This window comes from Mchenga conophoros, linkage group LG23 (genome assembly GCF_057382185.1).
Source record: "Mchenga conophoros isolate Kocher_MC1m ecotype Shallow Benthic linkage group LG23, M_conophoros_male_GT1.1, whole genome shotgun sequence".
NCBI lineage: Eukaryota > Metazoa > Chordata > Actinopteri > Cichliformes > Cichlidae > Mchenga > Mchenga conophoros.
The window spans coordinates 33,058,028-33,082,728 of record NC_140547.1 but is presented as its reverse complement, the minus strand read 5'-3'; the positions used below and the strand labels follow the sequence as shown (position 1 = coordinate 33,082,728).

The 24,701-nt window shown below is 40.5% G+C and overlaps 2 protein-coding genes across 2 annotated transcripts; both read right to left on the bottom strand.

Moving 5' to 3' along the window:
- Positions 1-1,036: 1,036 nt before the first annotated feature.
- hpxb (hemopexin b) lies at positions 1,037-4,593 on the bottom strand. The gene is made up of 10 exons (XM_085264308.1): positions 4,438-4,593; positions 3,894-3,919; positions 3,627-3,719; positions 3,389-3,546; positions 3,135-3,288; positions 2,762-2,974; positions 2,585-2,677; positions 1,820-1,950; positions 1,568-1,715; positions 1,037-1,496 (listed from the first exon to the last, which is right to left on the bottom strand). The coding sequence occupies exons 1-10, from the start codon at positions 4,500-4,502 to the stop codon at positions 1,270-1,272; spliced, it is 1,308 nt and encodes a 435-aa protein (XP_085120434.1). The 5' UTR covers positions 4,503-4,593; the 3' UTR covers positions 1,037-1,269.
- Positions 4,594-6,051: 1,458 nt separating this feature from the next.
- LOC146547668 (uncharacterized) lies at positions 6,052-9,689 on the bottom strand. Its single transcript, XM_085265097.1, has one exon. The coding sequence runs from the start codon at positions 9,687-9,689 to the stop codon at positions 7,131-7,133; it is 2,559 nt and encodes an 852-aa protein (XP_085121223.1). The 3' UTR covers positions 6,052-7,130.
- Positions 9,690-24,701: the final 15,012 nt, after the last annotated feature.

The following is a 24,701-nucleotide window of genomic DNA, read 5'->3' as shown; positions in this document are numbered from 1 at the left end:
GCAGGCTGGTGCGTACGTGTCTGCATGGTCCAGTATGGCTAGAGACAGTAATTTAAATATTTTGCAATAAAGAGAGAGAACTGGATTTATAACTCTGTTATATATATCTACATATACATATTGATAATAAAAGGATGATGGAAATGCAATACCTGACTTTGATGTTGACATATTAAAAATTAACTTTGTTTTCATTTTTTAATTTCAAAAATAATTGTAAAACCTACAACACGTTCAAGAAGCTAATAAAAGGTATGATCTAGTAAAAGTTTTATTTGTCATATGACATATTCAAAAGTTAAGGTGAAAAAGAGATTGTCTGAGGAAAATTATTTTAAAATCAACACAATGGATAAAAGCTCCATCACGTGCATTACTGTGCTGCCCTTGTGTATTTGTGCAATCAATAGGCTATTTAAGAGGGAGGGGTTAAGCCAAAAGTTCATTTTTTAATTCCTAGTTTTCACACTAAAGGAGCACTTAAGCTAACCGAAATGTTATCTGGGCCGACCGAAGAGCCCCTTGGAAGGCAGATGCACTTACAAAAGAGGCATTTAGAGCACTCAAGTGCCCCCTTGGATGTGACATCAGAGGATGTGTCTCATTTGGGCACAGAAGCAATGACTGAAAACAATCTGCATGAGCTGTTTGTTTGACCTGATGCCTTTTAGTCAAGTAATAGTCCTGAAAAGGATTTTTCAGATACCTGAATACTCCGTATTGATTGTATAAAGCTGACAGAAAAGAAATATATATAAGTTTTAAAGTACCAGTATCATTTCTGAAAGCTATAAGAAAAGAAAAAACTTTTGGTCAGCAAGAGGACCTGTAATATCAGTGCAACAACAAGAAGAAGTCACACTTTGTTCATTAAAGAAGCAAATCACTGGGACAGAGCCATGCATGGGAATATGCATGCCTTTGTACAGCAGGTCCTCTTGTGGCCAAACTCTGACATTACTTCATTTTAACTGAACTTGGTTGATTTCAGTTCCAAGCTTGCAGATTCAAAATATAGATGCTTTAATAATAAAGATTTCACCATGAAAAATGCTTTATTCACCAAGCAAGTCAAACTTCATTGCAAGACATGATCATTTTTCCAAAAACTGACTTGAATGACCCTGATTAAGGCCACAAGCCGAAACGCGTTGGTCACCTAATAAAGCTGTTCCCTATTACTTTAGCTTTCGCTGGAGTCTTCACGTCCAAAAACTGACTTGCCAGTAAATTATTATTAAGGTTTCTTCCTCATTTTTCTTTTTCTGATTAATCCTCACACCCTATCATTCCTGACGTGATGTTTCGAGGAACAGGAGCGATCCTGCTTGTAGCCAATATCATGGGACTTTCATAGAGGTAATACTGTGAACCCTTGAACACTTTAATGCCATCTGGACCACAGAGACCAGCATCAATGTCAGGCAAGGGCAAAGGTATTTCTCGGTTGATGACCCTGGGCGTGGCAGTGAGGTCAACGTCACGAATCATGTGTCCTTTTGGAGAAAGCAAATGTAAATACCAATTTTCTCCACAAAAACTAAGACATAAGCACTCAGTAACTTACCTTGGAGTATATGAACTGTGTGTTCATTGGGACAGAGGAAAGCGGCATCCACGGTTCCTTCAATGCCTAATTCCTCCCTGAGGGATTTAGGGTAGCCTTCAATCAGGACGTAGTGGGCATCAGTTTTATAGATGTAAACCTGATCATCCTGTAAGTGTTTTGTTAGAATAAGTGGATTTTAGTTTTAACTTCAACACAGAAATTGTGTGTGTGTGTGTGTGTGTGGGGGGGGGGGGGTTATATGGTGTCTACCTTAATCAGGTACATTTTGTTGGTGTAGGAGAAAACGGCATCCACCCCGTTTGTCACTTCTTTCCATCCCCTGGTTATTGGAAAGGCGTGAAGGCCGTTACGCCTGTTGTCCACACGCATGTAGTTAAGCCCTGAGAAATTGAACTTGTTCTTTATCATGGCAGAAAACTTAGACATTTTTTTACAGGATCACATTTGGATGAAGCACTCCTAAATCTGTATGCTACATATAAAGTGTGGATCAACATGCTATTAGCTCAGCTGTTTCCTTGTAAACTTTCCGGGTTAGCCTGACTCTCACTAAAGTTCAAAAATACACCTGGCAAGTTGTAAAGTTACAAAAAAGAAAAGTGACAATTTGTTTGTTTGATCTGTGCAACAACTAAACTGCAAAAGAATCCTACTTTAGCAGTTACATAAGGCTATATGTTACTTAGCCAAATAGCTAAATGCTATTTTAAGTGTGTTATTAATAAGCACCTTCTTAGTTTAGCTTGGTAACATCATTATTTAGTTGACTGTTAATGTTATTTTATTTGGTATTTAAACTCTTACAGTTTGATGTTTGATGGCAATAAAATAACTGAAATATCATTTTTTTTGCTTTAAATTTTATCCTAAATTAACTCAAAATACAAGGACTGTCCGAAGTTCCCTCAGCTAAAAGCCCATCTAGAAATAATTAAATTATAATCTATTTATTCAGTTATGGGAGATCACACTAAGTGAGAGCTGACTGAGAATTTGAAACATATGTCACATTACCTGTAAATAAATAAATTCTGCCTCTGTCATCTGTAGTAATGGCATCTAGTTTGACTTCGCTGCATTTAGGAGCCTTGTGATCACCTCCGTGACCTGCGGGAAACACACAAGATTGTATGTATCTGACAAAAAAACCTCCAAAATGAATCTCTAAGATTCTCTTCTTAATGAACCCACCAAAGTTTTCGCACTTCATGAAGTAATTGCGGGCATCCTTTGGGTACGTGCCGCTAACTTCTCCTGATACTGGGTTGAACCTGGTGAAGTTGTGTCCATGGAAACAGTAGTAGTGTTCTGCCCAGCGGAAAGCAGAGGTGCAGAGAGGCAGGTGGGGCCATGTCTTGGTCTTCACTGTCTTTGTGACTATATCATAAACATACACATCTTGCCCTATGGAGGGAAATGACCACTTTGAGAAGGAGATCACAAGTCATCACAATGTTCTTTTTTATTTATTGTAGCCTCATTATATCACAGTACTCAACAAAATGCTGTCAAAGAATTCATTTCGACTTACTGAATAGTTTTGCAGCAGTAAATGCCAACATACCTTTGAAGAACAGAACAGAGTCGGTAATGCACTCTCCTTGAGGACACTCCACAGCAGCATCTAGATGTGTGGGGACTCCAGGAAAATCCTCCTGGATAGTTTTTGGATATCCGGTCTCCAGAGTGTGGTTGTAATAGCTGAACACGTGGTCATCCTGGAAATAGTACACAATAGTACACAGTAGTACACAATATCTGAGATCAGTAAAAGATGTCTTGACCCATATGATAGCTGAAAGCATATGAGGATCGTACCAGGAAGAGGAAGATGTGATCGTGGGCATCTTGTTTCTCTGGGTTGTGCATCCGAAAAGCAGCATCGACATGGCCGAGGTGGTGGTGTTCATCTAGCTCCTTGAAGAACATCGTTGAGGGTTTAGCTGGACCATAGAAACCATTCCACAGGTGGCCCTCTGAGGAGAAAACACCACAGACACAATATTTTAGAGGATGATTTAGTCCAACATTTTAAGAAAAAGAACATGTCCAATACCTTTGAAGAAGAAGGGGTTTTTTCCACTCTCATCAAGAGTGATAGCGTCAAACTCAATTCCTTCACACCGGTCTGGTAGAGCAGCATCTCCATCTTTATTCCCAAGATAAAAGTAACATACTTTTAACTGTTAATGTAACTTTAATATTCAAAATGCATGTCATTAGACACATACGAGTATTGCTCGGTATAGAATGCTGCTGTGATTGAGATCTAGCTGTTATGTAACTGACAAACAACGTACAGTTTATGTACATAAAATCCTACCTTCTGGTGCTGGCTCGTCTTGATGCCTGTAGATAATTTCAAAAAGTTATTATACTAGATGAAAAAAAGTGAGTCACTTACAAAACAACGCAATAATATGATGACTAAGCAGTCTTAAATTTGTTCAATTGATCCATCTGGTGACCTTTGTAATCTAACAAACAGGGTTCCAAATGGATAAAGCTGACTTTTTCACTAAATCGCCAACTGATAAGAAGAAGAAAAAATCCAGAAATTATTCTATTATTATGTCTAAATAGTTACAGACTGATGTTTTGAGAAAGGTTATCAATTTTAATATGTTCCATTATTCCTGAATTTACAGAGTTGAGAGAATTTATGAGTTGTTTCACATTTTGCCTTTTTAACCTCAACAAAGAATCAACACACAGAGAATTCGTACTGCAAGTGTTCGCAAATTATTTTAAAAGACATGGCGCATCATGCTGCCTTTAAAGCCAGGATAGTAGGAAAAATCCTGCCAACACGAATTGTCTATTTTGACTAAAACTTCAAAATATAAATGGAGCTCATTAACACTCACGCAGGTGCTGCATTAGTGAGGGAAAGTGCCAGACCCAGAAGCAGAGTTCTGGTGATCAGCTCCATGTTTCTCTTGCTGAAGTCCTCAGATCTGGAGTCTCACTCTGGACTGGTGCTGTAGCTGTAGCTTCACAGGAGCTGAAGCTGCACTTTTATTCTGTGCTGTGCATGTGTGGGTGGACAGGTTGGGAAATCCTGTGTTCCTGTGTGTGTGTTTGTATAGCCAGAGTGATGGAAGTTTTGTTGTTGCAAAATATGGCTGTAACATAATTATTTATCACTTTTCACTCAACTTTGCTAATTTTTATTCTTTCTGCATGAGAATGTGTGCAGACCAAAATATTTTTCTATATCTGCCTTGAGATGAGAGTAAAGGAGGAGAAGATTTACTTTCATTATGGAGCAGATTAAAGTGTAATCATTGATCTGTCTGGTTACCACTTCTAACTACATTTGATAACTGCATGTTGGTCAAAAAAGACTCCATTTGTGTTACAGTGTTTGTAAGAGATTTCTGGAAATACTGCAATTTTGGACAGTTTCTCAGTTATAGAAATACCCAAAAGCTATTGAACCACCCTTGAAAGTGTAGGGTTAAAAAAAATCTCCAGAAACAACAAAATAGCTGGAAATTAGATTTGAATGAAAGTTTAATAAAATTAACTAAGAAACTGACAGTACAAACGTTATTCAGACCTTCCCAAGCCAACTAAAGAGTTTGATACAGGAGAGATTACAATGAGTTTATTATATTTTGTCATGATTATTATTCATCATCTAAATGTTTTCCAATATGGGAATATACACAAAAAGTCTAAATATCACGCAGGAACACTCAATTATCAAGAGTTACAGATGTACCCGTTGCACTGTGCTCACATTTTCCAAGCATGCCGTATTGCTTGCATCTTCTGGAATTGGAAATTAAAGGAAAATATTGAAAATTTATTCTATCAAAGTAGTAATTTTCTACACCACTCTAACTTATGACACTAAATCTTTAAACCTCTTCAAGCATGATCATGTCAAATATAACTGGTAAGAGATACAAGATTTTAGAAGAATCTCAAAAAATGTCAGATTATAACTCTTCTAAGAGTTTAACCTACCTCAAATTATTAGACCAATTATTGTTAGTATATACTACCGGTCAAGAGTTTAAGAACACCCAAATTTTTCCAGTTATTTAATGCAATTCAAGTCAAATGAATAGATTGAGATGGTGAGAAGGTAAGTGGTGAACTACCAGAGGATAAAAAAGGGTAAGGTTACCCAAAACTGAAAAATAATGTGCATTTCAGAACTATTCAAAAAGGCCTTTTTCAGGGAACACAAAACGGGTTAACAATTTAAAACTGTTCTGCAACAATAGAGCTTGATCAACCCTTGAAAGCTGGTGCGACTAATTCTTACAGGTGTTCCAACTTACGTCTGCATGAAAGCAGTATTGGAACACGTTGTGGTACCATACCCTCGTGAGCATCAGCTGAACAGTATTGCACGGCAGAAAGTAGTTTGTTGCTACAAAAATGAAAGAAAGAAAGAAAGAAAGAAAGAAAGAAAGAAAGAAAGAAAGAAAGAAAGAAAGAAAGAAAGAAAGAAAGAAAGAGGCAATTAACAATGGAAGAGAGACAGACCATCATAACACTTAAAAATGTAAGTCTTTCCTAAAGAGAAATTGCAAAGAAAGTTAAGGTGTCAGTGAGTACAGTTTCTTTCACCATCAAAAGGCAATGAAACTTGGGCAAACTCTGACAGGAAAAGGTCTGGTAGACCCAAAGCCACAACTGAATCAGAGGACAAGTTTCTGAGATTTCACAGTTCGTGTTACAGGCGGCTCACAGGACAACAGCTTCAAGCACAGCTCAATAGTGGTTGTTGTAAGCAAGTCTCAGTTTCAACTGTGAGAAGACTTCAAGCTGCAGGTTTGACAGGACAAGCTGCAGGAAGAAAGCCATCGCTAAGACGTCAGAATAAGACAAAGAGGCTTGCCTGGGCCATGAGACATCGCCACTGGACTACTGAAGACTGGAAAAAGGTATTATGCCTTCGAGTAGGTGAAAGGATGGCTCTACAATGTGTGGCATCAACTGTCAAACATGGAGGAGGAAGTGTGATGGCTTGAAGTTTGATTTGACTTGTACAGAGTGAGAGGCACCCTGAACCAAAACAGCTAACACAGCATTCTGCAGCGCCATGCAATACCCTCTGTTATCCTCCTAGTCGGTCAGGGTTTTATCCTACAGCAAGATAATTACCCAAAACACAGGTCCGAGCTATGCCAGAACTACCTCAGGAAAAAAAGAACAAGATGGTAAGCTTGAAAACATGGAGTGACCGGCACAGTCTCCAGACTTAAACCCATCGAGCCGGACAGAAGAGTGAAAGCAAAGCAACCTACAAGTGCTACATTTATGGGAACTTGTGCAACAGATATGGGAAGAACTTTCTGAAGAATATTTGATCTCTGTTGTAGAGTGAATGCCACAGGTGTGTGTTCAGCTGTTATATCTGCCAAATGTGGCTACATTGATCAGTCAGAAGTTTAAAATACATGCTTTCATTTCAGAGTGCAATGAGACATAAAACTGCATAGTTTTCAATAAAAAATTGGAAAAATTGGGGTGTTCTAAAACTTTTCACCCTTACTGTATCTCTATTTTGTTGCATCTCAGTCTTTACCATGCACCGCATTTATTTGTACTGGTAGATCTTGATGCAGTGATTCATGCTGTCTGACACTACCATGTGGCCATCAGGGAGAAGGGCTAGACCTCTTGGGCTACTTAGGTTGTCAGTCACCAGAGGCCAGCCAACTCCCTTGGATGGGTAGATAAGAACACGGTGGTGCTGTTTACCCCAATCTGTCACCAATACATCCCCATCACTGTCGATACAGAGGCCCCATGGACAGGTCAGGACTGGCCCCAGGCCAGAACACACTCCCAGTATTCGGATAGTGTTCCAGCCTGGCTCCAGGACTCGAATGCATGGGACACGCCCAGTTTCATTGCCTCTTTCTGATATTGCCATGAGCCCAGTGGTGAGACAAGCTGCAACCAAGTAGGGTCTGTGGTACCCTGTCACCACTGTGCGCTCTAACCTGGCCCCTGTTTTGGGATCCAGCTTTAAGCCAGTTAAAGTGCCGCGCTTGATATCAGCAACTAAAAACTCATCTTGACGGTTAACAGTGACCCCTCTTGGAGCATCTAACTCTTCAGTGGTAGAACCGATTGCAGTGCCTCCAAATGTTTGCAGCAGCCGTCCATGACGACTGAACACCAGCACAGCTCGTTCAGCAGCACAAGTCAGGGCTATGAGGCCCTTTGAATTCACAGCCACATCAAAGTAGTTGCAGATGCGGGATGACCTTTCAGGTCCTGAAGGAGACACCTGTTGTACAACATTCTTCTGGAGATCTGTGACTTGAATTCTGGCATTACCACAATCCACCACAAATAGCTGCCCTTTGACAGTTGCGTGGATACCACTTGGCAGGTTGAAGTCAGTACGGCCTGATCCTTGTTTTCCAAACTGTTTGACTAGATAAGCCGAGTCTAGGGCAGTTGAACCACCAGCTCTTTCCCCCAGCCCCTTCAGACCAGACACAGCTCCCTCTTCCATATCCTGCTGTGTTTCACTGGCTCTGCGGAATTTGTCACCTTCAATGGTTGACATTGACAGAGATCTGCTCACACAATTTGAACTCAAACCCTGTGTAACTTGAGTCGTGGCTGTGGACTGCTGTTCATCACGGCTTGTGTTCCCTTCAAATTCTGGGGAGTTTCCTTGGCCTTGCTCAAAAGTTGAGGTTTCAGAGACAAGACACATTCTGTTGACCTTTCTGATTCCACTGCTCTCAGTCTTGTCATCACTAATTAAAGGACGGAGTTTACCATAGAGGTCAGCTGTGGATACTGATCGACAGTGCTCTTGCCTAAGCGATCCATTTACTGGAGTATTCACAGTATAGGTGTAGCAGAAATCCTCACTGTTGGCTGGGGATGGTGGGCTTCCATTGTCCAATGAAGATTTCTGTGAAAGGCTTTGTTGGGAAAGAGAAAGATGCCTTGTAGAAACATCTACAAGACTGTGCCTGGAGAGTGAACATTTGTGCCTAGTCTTTGGAGATGTTGCTGTATCAGTTTCTTCAGGAGGACAGGATGGCTCCTTACATGACACCAAGACAAGAGACTTTTGCTTTCTTTTACCTTTCACTGTATTGCGTCTCTTTGGTCCCTTTGGTCTGCTGTCAGAGTCATCACCTTCAGATTCTCCTTGACTGGAGACAGGTTGGACAGCAAGGAAAAGGTCTTGCCCTTGTGTGTCTGAAAACATGGATTCCATTTCATCTTGGGAAGACTCGGATACACCACGGCGTCTTGATATGGGAGAGTTCGGTGATTTTAAGTCTTCCTCATTCTCTGTAGAACTTGACAGACGTAGTTTCCGGACAATACGCACGTTCCCACTATTTATCTTCATGCTCTCCTCTGGACTATACCTTTGGCCAGTTCTGTTTGGTTGAGGTTCCTTTCTAATTTCTAGAGGGGAAAGGTTCAAAAATTTCAAATCTCCTGAGTGCAAGGCACACTTTTGTCCTTGAGCACTACAGACACCAATGTGGTAGGTCATACCTTGCTCACGAACATCAACTTCCCCTAAGATTAAAGATTTGGACTGAGGACTTGGTAAAAAACTGACTCTTTTAAGTGTTAGAGAGATTTCCCATGGCTGGATGATCTCTGCCACCCCTCTTTGCAGTTGATTTCTATTGGATTCTCCAGCTGTACTCCCCCATCTTTGTATCTGTTCCCTCAGCTGACCAATTTTTCTGAGTTGCTGATCAACAAGTGACTGCACAACTCTCACCGCAGCAGCATTTTCCCTCTTCACTTGACTGAGGTGCCGTTGGGCTTCTCTGTGATCTTGCTCAACCTTTTCAAGAAGGCGACGCTCCTCTCGCTGAGCTTCAATTGCAGCGCTGTCCAATTCGCGGTTCACCTCCTCTACTTCGGCCTGCTGTTGCTCCCTGAGATTTAAAAGTTCTTGTTCTCCTCGCTCCAGATTGGAAAGAGCCTGTGTTACCCATGGAGGTGGTGAAGTAAGAGATATGGGAGTAAAGATGGACTCCCGTGGGGTTTGAGAAAGTGGAGGTGGGAAAGTCACATCTTTCAGTTTTGGAGTGCTATGTGTCAGCAGGGCTGAGAACCCAGGAAGGGCTCTTCTTTCTGAGTGAGACCTCATTAACATTGTGCTGGACAGATTTCAGTAGTCCTCTTTTTACTTTTTACTCCTTTATGTTTCTGTAAAGAATTAAAAGATTATTCATGTAAATAGAAAATACACAGACTTTTGTAGTATTTGAACGCATTAAAAAATGTAAGACATGTGGAGGTAGAATTCAAAATAAGATGTTCATCCAGTGGCAGGTCAATATAAAAGCTAAGTAGATCTGAAGCAAAATTAAGTATGGTATGTCACTGAGATGTCTTGGGTCTCATCAACACAGTCTGTGGTGTTTTATTAATGAATGCCACAGTCCGCCCTGTGAAAAACCACATGGCCTATCTGTTGCTGTTTTAAAACTGGGACACAGAGTCTCTTTCATTGCAACTTTATCTATCCCACACAATATCCAGTTTCTCACGGGACTCCAAAATACTCTCAGGTAACCACTGTTCCATTTCTCTGAGGTCAGTGTTGTAATCAGACTTTAACTCTGTTGGAAGAGTTTGGTGAAGACAATAAATGTCTCTAACAGGATGCTAATCGACAGTTGGCTCAAGTATATCTTATTTTATAATCTACTGCTTTTTCTCACTTCAAATTATTATTAAATCCTCATTACACATGGAGTCCAGGCAAAACACACTGGTTTATGCTTGCCAAGTTGTTTCTCTTGATGTTACTCATCGTGAAATCTTAGCCTCAAATATTTTTTCTGAAAGCAGCACAGGTGCCCCATTGTCGCTCTTGATGGAAACAGCCACGCTTATCTGCTTAAAGCATTGAAACTGAACTCTGTCTTTCAACTCTGACACAAAGTATGTGAGAGAAGGTCAGTGCTTTCAGCAAGCCTATGCGTTTTATGGCCATTTATAAAGGGATCATATTCGGAGCTGGCATTTGTTGGTAGGAGCATGTACTGTATATGTTAGTGTAGACCTGGGTAGGCAGTTCTGTGCTCCCTTGGAACAAACAAAAAAGCTTTTGCGAGGATGAAAGGGGTGGTATCAGTTTACCTGTGCAGGTTCACAATAAGGCCCCAAAGGAAAGATGTGAACTCCTGTTTTGAATGGATAAAATCTATTTACTATGGGTTCTTTTATGTTTAAGATTTTCCATGAGTGATTTGTTGTACATTTTTAGGTCAATTGAAACATTATTTTAAACAGAACTCAGATGCAGGAAATCACAGAACACATAAACACAAGTTTAATCAAACTACAGTTTATGCACACATGGATTAAAAGATGCACGGTTTATGAATTAATCTGTCGGTTAAAGTTAAGGAAATTGTAGGTTACATTCAGTAACAAATCCCTGTCACTTATCTGGAGAGAAGACACTGACTTCTCATGTTACCCCACTTTAATGTTGAATGAGAGGCAGTAGTTGCTAAGTTACCAAACGCCCTCCACTGAGTGTAAAATAAATGATACCATTCATAATTGAAAAGATTATGCAGTACGGTCATGAGCGTTACTGCATATCCAAACTAAACAAGAGAGCTATTCAGAAAGTGTTACGGAGTGTAAAGCTCAGCACAGCTAAACACCTCTTTGAAACTCGCATGTCCCGCAGTTGGTTGAAAGAAATCTGTGAGTCGCAAATTGTCCCTAAAAGCCATCATTTGCATTTTTGGTATTTATATAGCATACCAGCATTTTAAAGGTGAATATACAGAACAATGTATACCTTTTTGTCTTAAAAGTAGCAATGCTAAGGAGGTCCTACCTGTAACCAAGGTGTGCACTGCTCCTTCTGCTCCTCACTCTGCTCTGACCTGCAGCCTCTACTCCTTCCCTCCTCCCCACTCACCCTCACCCCCAATCTTTCTCCCCTCCCTTTTTTTTGTCCTTGCATATTTCACAGGCTGCATTGTTGTGTTATTGAATTACAGTAAGGGATAATAATTTTAACTTCTTTGAAAATGTAGATCATTTTGGGGAGCTGAAAAATTTATGAGGGGGGAAAAAGCAAAAACAGTTTATGCATGATATATGTAAACGATAGCTAAGAGGGTGTACCTTCAAACTTAATCCGGAGTATATTCGCATTCAAGCACCCTATCAGCGACATGAGACATAAAAACTTCACCCCACCCCAAGACGATGAGATTGATGGAGCACAGAACTATTCTGAAACAAATGTAATGTGTATTATGTTTTTGTCATTTTGATCCTGCTGGTACATTTGTGATGATACATATTCTCCCACAGAAAGATGCTGCAGAAATCATCTGCCATCATCTGTCTGCTCATGACAAATGTCTCTCATTAAATACCTGCTGATCTGAGGCAGACTTTAGCAGGTGAGGATGAAGATCTACAAACATCCTGAGGATGACTGCTTTTCAAGAATGAATTCCCATTCAAAAATCAATCAAGTAAAAAGTTTTTTTCACAGACTTACTCCTTATTATTTTGTAAATATTTGAATAATAAAATCCATCAGCAATTATATAATTACAGATGGATTTTTAATTTTGATTATTTTATATCAAAATGGGCAGCACGGTGGCAAGGTGGTTAGCACTGTTGCCACACAGCAAGAAGGTCCTGAGTTCAATTCCACCAGGCCGGGGTCTTTCTGTGTGGAGTTTGCATGTTCTCCCCGTGTTTGCGTGGGTTCTCTCCAGGTATTGCGGCTTCCTCCCACCATCCAAAGACATGCAGCTTGTGGGGATAGGTTAATTGGATAATCCAAATTGCCACTAGGTGTGAATGTGCAAGTGAATGTGAGTGCGAATGGTTGTCTGTCCCTGTGTGATAGCCCTGCAACAGACTGGCGACCTGTCCAGAGTGTACCCCGCCTCTCGCCCTATGACAGCTGGGATAGGCTCCCGCAACCCTGAAAAGGATAAGTGGAAGCGAATGGATGGATGGATGGATGGATGGATTATTTTATGTCACATTAGAACTCACTTTGATTGGACTCTGGCTCCTAAACTAGATAAACGAAATACACAATAGGCATATAGCTGTCTCTAATAATACTACTAATAATTTTAATGTAACTTAACTATTCGGTGTGTTATATCAGCAAACTTTCGCTAGGTTTAGAAACACAAACACTGTATATTATAAGCCATCAGTTTTTTAATTTAATGAAAATACAGCAATGTACTAATTCGGTACATTTCAGTTCAATTCATTTATATAAAGCCAAATCACAAAATCGAGGTACTTCATATTGTAAACTAAGGACCTGATGCAGAGAAAAACCCAACAATCATATGACCCGAAATGCGCAAGCAAATGTCGACAGTGGGAAGGAAAAACTCCCTTTTAACAGGACGAAACCTCCGGCAGAACCAGGATCAGGGAGGGGTGGGGCCATCTGCCGAGACCGGTTGGGGATGAGGGGAGGAAGACAGGACAAATGACGCTCTGTGGAAGAGAGCCAGAGATGAATAAGAACTAATAATTAAATGCAGACTGATGCATAAACACAAAGTGAGTGAAAAAAGATGAGAGAAGAAGAAACACTCAGTGCATCATGGGAACTCTGCAGCAGCTTAGGTTTATAGGGCTTTGGAGCGTGATGTCACGGGAGCTGGGCCACGCCCCCTCTCGCCATGACAGTAGGCCAAAGAAAGTACACGGAAGCGTCAGCTATGGTTCGTACGTGCTGTGTTGTCGGTTGCAACGTTAGATCACACGATAGGGAAGGCAAGAAGCTGGAAAATGGGCTCACTTTTAATCGTTTCCCCTCCTGGAGGCAACGGGAGGGATTTCATGTATCCGATATTACTAAACGAAGATGTCAGGCTTGGATTGCAGCGGTCAGATGAGCGGATATCGAGTTCTCTGCCATCCCCAATTTTTTGTTGGTTTGCTCGCATCATTTTCTTTCCGGTGAGTTCTAAATAAATTCATATCTCTCTTAATAGGCTTTTAGTGTATTTCGAATGCGCTGAGGTCATAGACAATTAGATAAAACATCGTAATGTGTGATGCTATAGAATCACGTCATGTTGACGGAGTAGCTTATTATTTGGCATTATTGCAGGCAAACCAGCATATGAAATATGAAACAGAAAAGAAAAGCATGTTTATTTACTGGGAGCTGACTCCACAGAAGAGGGGCCTGAAAGCCAATGGCTCTGCCTCCCATTCTACTTTTAAATATCCTAGAAATCACACGTTGGCAGCAGTCTGAGAGCGAAGTTCTCCATTGACGCTTGTTCTACACATCCATTTCAAGTTTGAACCACTAGATGTCAGCAAATATAAAGAATCGAAGGGGAGACTGCCATGCAAGTTAATAGAATTTGTTCTTCCTTAGAGCTGTTTAATGCCAAATTAAACAGCTCTAAGAAAGCAATGTATTTTATTCTATAGAAAGAGGTTATCATTCAGGCTGAGTGTCAAGACTTACTTTCTCACCAACTGAACAAGGAGCCAAAACTCCCAGGGGTTCACCCCACAGCTATATTTCGTTTCACACACAACTTAAAGATACTTTACTATATAAATAAAGATTAAATCATTTTCATAAAGTAATTTAATTAGAGGAAAATACTTCTTAGTTGTGTATATTTTCATATTAAATAACTTGAGCTATGAAAATTTCCCATCATATAGCATTTTACAGATTTGTCTGTTGGTCAATCTTATCAGCATCTCTCCACAGGAAGCTCACATTTTTAACAGATTTGCAACCAATTAAAGACTCACACTTACCTTCCTATTTTTTTAAAGCTGCCATTCCAACCAGGGTGGCCACTTTGGAAAAGAAACTGCGCACATGAATTTAAAATAACAGTAAACCTACAGGGTTTGTTGCTGCTGTCAACAAGGTTCAAACCACGTATGTTCAACAGCTGCCTGTCGATATTCAGTTGCATTATGGGATTTTGCTTATCTAATTACCGTTATTAAAAACCAAATGATCTCACCGGTTCTGTGGGAGGAGACTCGAAACCTCTCAGAGGTAACAATTTACAGAAGAAGGTTAAGGAGATACTGGAATGATATTGTGCTTGAATTTGTCCTCAGCTGCTTGCAGATAATTTCCATCTTCTTTTTTTGTCACTCGTTTTTTCAAAATATTTTATTGTCAAGCTATTTTTGCTGTCTCTTTTCTTTTCCTTTCTTTTCATTTGATATCTAAAAACTGTAGCGTAAAATGTTGGTTTGCCAAAGCAAGCACTGGATACTTGTTTAAGATGGTACGAAAGAGGTTTGATATCCACTGATTAACACAGTTATGGTTTTTACTGTATGAGCCTTTCAGCACAGTAACAGATTCACGCTTCTTATAGGATCCGGCATCTTCTCACCAATTATCGTCAGCGACACACTCAAACACACACACTGAGCGTTGCCCCCTGGACACAGATGGGTCCTAAGCCATCAGTGTTGCTGGATGTCAGACGGGGTCCTACAGGCTGCCTGGCTGGTGTTGTGACTGATTATTTCTATCTTCCGCTCTGCCAAGAGAGATGGAAAATAATATCGGCCTAAGGTGGCGCTCCGTTATTGATATCACTGTTAAAACTCTCCAATCCAGCTGCTCGCCTCGCCTGCAACATCACCGCAATTAAATCTACACGCCGCTACCAGCCCGTGTGTGTGGCAGAGAGTAATGGGCCCAATAGTTACTGTAACAAAACAATATTGTGATTCAGCATGGCAGCATAACAACCACACATATAGATTTATCAGTGGGTTATATGACAGGGAAGTTAATGGGTTATTATTAGCACTCTCCAACAAATGGCAGCGCCACAGCAAAGCAGGTACAACATGGACTTGTTGCAAACAAACAATTAAAAGACAAGCCTGTAAGCTTCCACAGATGGAATTAGAAAGATGGTCAAGAAAGTCATATCACACTCTTCTTCTCCACTTTGCATACAGCAGGCAATATTAGGTGATGAATATGGTAATTGTCCTCATTCTAGTGGGACTATCTCCTTTCAGAGGGGAAGATCTGGTTCGACTGTTAGATTCGATTAATTCCTCTTCATGCCACTCCTCATTTTTGTGCCCCCCTCCACTCTTACCCCCACCCCCCACCCCACCATCCTCTCTAACACTTTCAGGCCTATGATATTAGACGAACAATCGCAGAAACAAAACGAGCTGGAACAACCAAGATGGGAACAGATGGCACGTAATTGCCTGGTGGAGGAAGCCAGGGAGTCAATTTTTACCAGTCCTGGGGGAGTTGCAGTTGCAAGGAGGGAAAAAAAGTGCAGGTGCATTTGTTTTGATCAGCTATGGCCTGAAGGAAGCATCTGAAAAATATTCATCACACGCACATTAGGGAGAGGAATTTAACAAAAGCTTTGTGGGTGAGACCTGGGATGCAATGCTGAGCTTTCATCAGGGCAAAGAGAGAGATGTGGCTGAGTCAACAGCAGCAGATGCATCACAAATTAATATCATACTGAAGTGTTGCAAAAACTGTCAAACTTTCACATGGTAGCAGTCTGTTCTAAAATTTTACAAGCCATATTTTAGTTTAGGGGCTGAGTTATTTCCATGTATCTGTTTATTTCAACTACAAAAAGAAAGAAAAGAAATGTAGAATTTTATTTTATATAGTATAAATTAATATGAGAGCCATTTTACGGCAAAATGTAGAAATTTTTATTCTGATAAATTTTAAGGAGTAGTAATAATCCTAGGGAAATGTCTCACCTTACGCATTTTGCCGGTATCTACAAATCTCTCGGGTCATTAAACTTCCAAAAATTTTAAATTGTTTTCCCACAAAAAATATGTTTAAAATGGAAAATAACTATCTTCCATTTTATGGAAATATGTTGGTATATTTAAGTGAACAAGCTTTCTTTCTCAGAGTGAAACAAAAATATTTATACTGCTAACAGTTCTGCTAGCCGCCGGTTAGCTTACTTTAGTTAGAATATTCCCGCCATTTTTAATTCTAATTAGAAACATCAATCGCACCAGTGGAAACACCAAGATCTCTTTCAGTATGTACATATTACTTAGAATTTATGAGTAAAAACAAGCAGTTATGGTTTCCTTGCAGTGACATTCTGGTGTTTTTGCCCTATGCTAGTGATTAGCTAGCAGTAATAATATTAATGGTTACTATTGTTCCAGTTGATGGCTGCCACCTATAAAATTTTAATGATGATGATAATGATGATAACCTTTTATTTCTGCCATATAAAACAAACAAACCCATATATACAATTACAAATACATGTATACCCACATATATATGCATATACATATATATATAAAGACGATAACAAAATAACGCTGAAAACCGCTAAAAACCCTGAAAACCATACATTTCACACCTGAGCCTCAACTCTCGCGGCCCGGTACCAAACGACTCACGGACCGGTACCGATCCGAGGCCCGGGGGGTTGGGGACCGCTGCTGTAGGCTCATTGTTCCACAGCTTTTAATCCACAAACAGAAATGCAAAAGGTTTTAACTGATGTTTGACCATTAAGTTTCCCGATTGCTCTTTTTTAATCAAGTTTACATAATTGTCGAAGTGAAGTTTTGTATGTACCAATACCGCCAAATTTAGTTTTCTTCAAACTTGGTTCCATCAAACATGTTCTCAACTCAATCATTTCTTGTGTGAATTTCCAAAAGCTGTCGTGAATTTTTTTCCAGCACAAAAAAGATATTTGTATCATCTACAAATGAATTAAACTGTGATATATCAGATATTTCATATATATCACTAATGAACAGGATAAACAAATTTGGTCCTGATACTAATCCCTGAGGTACTCCAAAAACAGTGTCCGGGCATTTTTGATTGATATTAACATCTTTTCACAAATTTTTGTTTGCTTCTCAAAGAACTCTTGACCCATTCCAACACCACTCCACTAATGTCATAGTGCTCCAGTGTCAAAGGATTTCATGATTAATTGTCTCTAAAGCTTCTCTTTAGGTCAATGAAAACGTTACATTGTGCTCGATCTATTATATTAGTAATATTTCCAGTTAATGCCATAGATGTTGATCTTATGATATATAATCTTTATATCTTCTTTATGGCTGATAACCTTTTATTACACTACATAAGCCATCTGTTTCCAGCTCTTATGCTAAGCGAAGCTAACCAGCTGCTGCTCCAGCTTTGCGTTCACCTCACAGATATGAGAGCGGCGGCAACTTTATCGAAAGCAAAGAAGCAGAGTTCCCTATATAGCAAACCAAAATACATCTAAATGAAACCGTGCATTTGAAATCAGATCAGACATTTATCATATTTTTAGCTTTTATTTCTATCAAAATCATTGGTTCACACAAATGTGTTAACTTAATCAGTCTGATGCAAGCTCTGCATAAATTTACCCTGGAGGTACTACAAAGCTGGATAACGCTATTTGTCTGCAGCCACTTCATCCTTGGACATGAATCAGTCACATACTGTACTGAGATGAATTCCTTTTCCTCGGTCCTCTAAGCTCTGACCACATCTGTTCAATTACCAGCATGGAAAGTGCATTACTATTGGCTTTGTTGTTGGAGATGCTTGATTTTCTTAGTAAAAAGCAGATGAATTTATAATGTTGTGATCCCCTCTGTTGTGAATCTCTTCAGCGAAAGGAGGCCCAGGATCAGAATGAGCATTTTGATGAGCTATAGGCCGTCTCTTCTTTTTACAATCCCAAACTTGCGCAGCCTGGCCAATATCAAACTAATAAATTACAGCCCCCGTCTCCCACATAACTCACTGATAAATAAAAAAAGGGTCTGCCATAGTGTGCAGCTGTGACCCAGAGTTACCTAGCAACAGGTCATGCCCAGACGTGATGCACAAGGTAGAGATACACCTCTAAGGAGAAGGAGGGGAGGGAGGGATGGAGGTGGAGGAGATGGAGAAGCAGCAGTAGGGAGGGAGAGACGGGGCTCATCCTCACTCTCTATGACCCTTGACAGATAGAAAACGCACTCAGAGGAAACGGTGTGTGATTGACAGGGATATTTGAGGAACCTGAGACTCCTTGGTTTCTCCATTACTGTTTTCAGGCTGGACTATGAGCTGTCGTATGTCTGCTATAAGTGTGCAGAAAACACTTGTAGTTTTACAAGAGTGACAAGTGCTACGATAATACAGCTGAATAAAATTCAGCTAAGGTATCTGAGCAGAGACTAAATTAATTTGTATTCTCTGCAACTCCATTTGATGTCTAGCATAAAGAAAACAATCAGATTATGCTCTTGTTAATTCCCTCTAAACAGTCCCCTAGTCTCTTCTTCTATCTCCTGTATACATGCAATGCCACACACAAATAAACACATTTGCCACAGTGAAGTACACATTGACCTTTCCAACCTTGGCGCCTAGAGAATTATCTGATGAAAACACTAACTGACAGGCCTAAAAAGATTGAGCAATAGCACTAGAGACGCACAATCACAGCGGTGTACAATGTCTTTGCCAGAACAGTGCGGCATGGAAATGAGTCCACACACACACACCACCCCCCACCCCACCTTCTCCGCCCTTCCTCTGTTGCCTGTGTGACAAACCCTCAAGGGGACTCTGCAGCTGTGTGGGGTTAGCACATGGTCGAGTTAGGGGCCACACACACAAACACACACACACACCTGACAAATACAGCCTTTGGTCTTTGTAAATATGGAATATTTATGTTTCATTCTTCTTATGGCTGCTCCCTTTAGGGGTTGCCACAGCTCACCCTATCCCTAGCATCCCCCTCAGTCAATGCCAACCTTCTGCATGTCCTCCTTCACTACATCCATGAATCTTCTCTGCAGTTTTCCTCTTTTCCTCCTGCCTGGCAGCTCCATATTCAACACATATTCTGCACGTGTCTGTGTCCAAACCATCTCAAACTCTGTCTCCAAACATGAAACTGAACTGTCGCACTGATGTATTCTTTCTAATCTGTCGTCATCACTCCCAGTGAAAAGTTTAACATCTTCAGTCCTGCCACCTCCAGCTCTGCCTCCAGTCTTTTTTCTTAGGGTCAGCATTTCCAAAACATACATCACCCCAAGTTTCACTACCATCTTCTAAATCCTCTCTTTCACTTTTGCTGCTAGCCTTCTGTCACAAATCACCCCTGACACTCATCGCACTTCACCACACCTTTTTTCATGCTTCCAGTACCTTTCATTTCACTTCTTTCCTGTGCATACCGTCACCTCTCCAGGATCTCTTCCACAGATCTTCTTGGTACAGATCATAATGTCTTCTGAAACCAACATGGTCCAGGGAGACTCCTGCTTGACCTCATCTGTTAACTTGTCCATCACCACTGCAAGAAATGGCTCAGAGTTTATCCCTAATGTAATCCCACCCTCACTTTGAACCCATCTGTCACTCCCACCGCACACCTCATCACTGTCTCACTGTCCTCTTACATGTCCTGCACCACCCCTACATGATTATGTGACACTCGGACTCATACAGTACAACAGGTAATAATAATAATGGATTGCATTTATATAGCACTTTTCGGGACCCCTCAAAGCGCTTTACAATACCACTATTCATTCACACACTGGTGAAGGCAAGCTACAGTTGTAGCCACAGCTGCCCTGAGGCAGACTAACAGAAGCGAGGCTGCCATATTGCGCCATCGGCCCCTCTGGCCATCACCAGTAGGCGGCAGGTGAAGTGTCTTGCCCAAGGACACAACAACCGAGACTGTCCGAGCCGGGGCTTGAACCGGTAACCTTCCGATTACAAGACGAACACCCAACTCTTGAGCCATGATTGCCCCAAGAGGTCCAACAGACAGAGTGAAGTTCCTTCTGACCTTCTCTATACTTCTATATTAACACTCTTAAATCAAACATTGCATCTGTAGTGCTCTTTCTTGGCATAAAACCATCTCGCTGCTCACTTATTGTCGCCTCTGCCTTCGGCAGCTCTTTCCCATAGCTTCATGGTATTGCTCATCAACTTTATCTCTCTGTAGTTACTACAACTATGCACATCAGTACCAGGACTCCTCTCACCCTCCAATATTGTGCTAAACAATCTTTTCAAAAGGTCCATTGCCCTCTCTCCTAGCCATCTCCATATCACCACAGGTATATCATCTGGACCAACTGCCTTTCCACTCTGCATCCTCTTCATAGCTGCCCTCTTCTCCTTGCCAACCCTTTGGCCACCCTAATTCACTGTCCTCCTTTCTTTGTCATTAAATTAATTCATCAACTCATCAAAGTACTCCTTCCACCTTCTCATCATACTCTCGCTCATACTCTCTTCTCTTACATTCCATCTCTGTCTATCCTGCACATCCTTTCCAGCTCAGTGTCTCTGCCTACCTCACCACAACCAGTCGCAGCAGATGGCCCCGCCCCTCCCTGAGCCTGGTTCTGCTGGAGGTTTCTTCCTGTTAAAAGGGAGTTTTTCCTTCCCACTGTCGCCAAAGTGCTTGCTCATAGGGGGTCATATGATTGTTGGGTTTTTATCTATCTATTATTGTACGATCGACTGTACAATATAAAGCGCCTTGAGGCGACTGTTGTTGTGATTTGGCGCTATATAAATAAAACTGAATTAAGGTTTGACATGTTGCTCTTCTGCACACCTTAATTGTGTCTACTGATTTTTTTTAAATTCTTACTGTAACCTTGGTTTTAACCTCCTGAGACCCAGGGGAAAAAAAGTATTTTGATTTTGATTTTTTTCAGATAAATCAAGTGTTGGGATGGTAAAAAACACATTACAAAAACAAAATTATTTTTAACTAATTTTATTTAAATTTTACAACATGTGCACTACAGTGCACAAGGGGAGTTCATTGATCACGAATGTGAAACTAACAAAATTCAAGAGTTATTTAAGAAAATTAAATGCTCCACTGAAATTTTTGTAAGCAGGATATTAAAACTTATTTATATAACAATATCATAAAAATGTAGATCATGGGTCAACTTAGAAGTCACTGACACTTCACTAGCTGTAAGCCATTGGTTCAGGAACAAGTGATTGCACTGGGCTTTCTATTTCACAAAAGTCAATTCATGTATGATATCTGAGGAAGTACTGTGATTTTTTTTATTTGGAGACACAAAGGAACATTTGGCACTTCCCACATCTCACATATGTTTTACTGTTGCACCCAACCATTCTACAAATGAAATGCCTTGGACTGTTAACCATTTCAGGCAAGTGGAGTGAACCATATTTTGTTACACTCTCATCTGGTTGGGGCCTCCTTTTCTTGATTTTTGGAGAGAACTCTTCATCACTGGTATTATTCAGGTCTTTTTCACATGTTTGTCCCTGGTTTCTCAGCCAAGAGGAGCTTGAACTCCAGATACTGTGAGTTCTTTTCACACATTGAGATCAGTGACAACTTTCAGCAAAGACGTGATCTTGTAGAAACAATCAGGTGTCATGGATTCAGCTATAATTGCGACTCTTGTTTTTTTTACTTTACTGGAAAACATTTCTGCATTTTACCCATATTTTATTTTTAACTCAAAATCAAAAATTCCAGATTCTCCTACATGTTGGTTTTGGACCAGATAGGACGACAGATTTCAGGTGGCCCTGTGTCTTTCTCTATTACATCTGCCACTGCATCTTGATAATCTTCGTGTGGCTCCTCCTGGGTTCTCACCCTCTCCTATCTGGCTAACATGACTCTCATCTTCTGAAAAATCTATGTTTGAATCTCCCTCAATGATTCTGTTAAGAATTTTCTCTGCCTTTGTCAAAGAGTTGTCTACTAGGAAAAAGTGAAATAAATATAAGTACAAAGTCCCGACGTGCACTAAAGTACACATTAATAAATTAGTCATTTCCTCTGTGAAACTAAATAAGCTTAATTCTTAAAAACCCCTCAAATTATTTACTAGATGTTTATTTTTGAAAATTAATCAAAATCTGATTTTAAAAAACATTTTAAATGTAAATATCATGCTTACCTTTCTTTCTTCCATAAAATGTGCTTGTGGGCATGCCAGCCATTTTGAAAAGGTGGGAAAAAAACAATTGGCAAGGCCACACCCCCACACATGTGATATCATTTTAAAGGTACTGTTGTCCTCTCTAAGAAACATCAGGACTTAGATGAGTGGCAAGTAGAGTATGAGAGCTACAAGCAAAAACTAAATGTGTACTACAGTGCACAAAAATGAATTACTGGGTCTCTAACTAGTCTGGCCCTTCTCCTCTGACCTCTGGCATTGATGAGGCTTTTTGGACAAGAGAACTTCTGTTTGCTGGACATTTTCTCTTGCTCAGGCCGATGTTTGTAAACCTTAAATATGCTTCTGCAGGAAAATCCCAGTCAATCTAAAGTTTCTGAAATACTAAGACCAACCTATCCAGTACAAACAACCAAGTGTGAAAAGTCCCATAAAGCCCCCTTTTTCTCATTTTGATGCTTGGTTTGAGCTTCAGCCAGTCATCTTGATCATGCCTGCATGCCTAAATACAACTCATTGCATTTAGGCATGTGACTTATTACTTGTTACCAATGGCTTATTTGATATTTGCATTAACCAGCGGCTGAACAAGTACAAATAAACTGGCCAAAGAGCACATGTTATGTGAAAATGTCTGAAGCTATGAGACAGAACTTTGAGATCGAAAAAAGCTGTTTCAGGACTCAAATATAAAAGATATGAAAGTCAAGACTGAGTGTGCAGTTTTTATTTCAAGTGACCAAAATATTTTAATGCAGCTTTAAATGCATTTCTGTTCTGTACCTTAATATTTAATCACAGGACTGCTTTTCTCTCATTAGCTGAGAGCTTATCTGTTTCTCCTATTAAACCCAAGTGGAGGTGTATGTCAAAGCCATTTATGGTTTTCATGTAGCGCTCAGAATGTACACCTTTTCATGCAGTTCATCGACAGATTACACGCGTTGATAACAGGTAACAAACATGACGTATGCCATCACACACTGGTGAGAGCAAAATGGGCATCCATCACAGATGCTAACAACTGTGATTAAAAATACATAATCTGCAAACAGCCCCCCGATGCTGCCGTCAAGCCATTTCGGGCCTAATTGCAATTGGTCTCCGTTATGATCAAAGGCAAGTCACACCTGCTCGTCTTTAGCTTTCGTTTCGCTGATTACACTTTCAAATTTCATCAACGTCAAGTGGATAGATATGAAATTACGGGATAAACCTGTTTGCTTGTGGTCAACGCCATCACAATCCCATCTTTTTCCACTGCGTCCAATTCCCTCTGTCTGGCTCACACCTTGTTTTTCTGCTCTAGTGTTCGAAATCCAATCAAGTGTTTCATAGCGTGTTGGACAGCAAAGAAAGTCCGTAAACAGGTTAAAGAAAGAGCAGCCGTGAAAGACACAGTAGAGCTCACAGTCCTGATACAAACATAATATACAACAGACAGCTGAGCCAAGCTGCCCCTCCTCCTTCTCCCCTTTCTCTTCACCTTACCCACCACCTGTATCTCATGGGGTGTGTGAGTGACAAAGCATCAAGAGGAAGAGTACCAAGTCTTCACTCAGAATGCTTTGCACCCAGCGTTCACCCAATTTACACCTCTCCCTTTCCTGCAAACCCCACCCAGGATCCCCTGGTGACAGCACCATGCTAACCATCACCTCCCTGCTGGCATGACCGTGTGTGAGCATGTGTGTTTGTGTGCACTGACGAGAGTGGAAGAAAGCAGAAGAGCATGTGTGGTATCCTTGGGGGATGCAGTTTTAGCCCTTCAGACTAGGTTCTTTTTTGCAATGGGATTTTCATTTTGTTGCCTTCAAGGCCCTAATGTGAAAAAAGGACTTGACTTCAGGGTTAAAACGAGGAGCAGGTTTCAAGTCAACATTTTTAAAGGTTTTGAAGTTTGGCATGTTTTCCAGTTCTCCACTTCAGTTTTACTGAGTGGCTATCTTCAAATTCTGATGTTTCCTCACTTTCCAGTCCTAGCCCACTACTTCCTACTTCCACAAGACATCTGATCCTAACCCACCTAAATGCCTGCACTTTGTTTCCTTCGTTAGTTGCAAAATATATAAGCAATTCACTCAAATTCATTCCTGTTTACACAGAGAAAAATTACAACAATTGTCTCAAGGAACAGAGAAAACCCCAACAATTAGACGACCCCCAG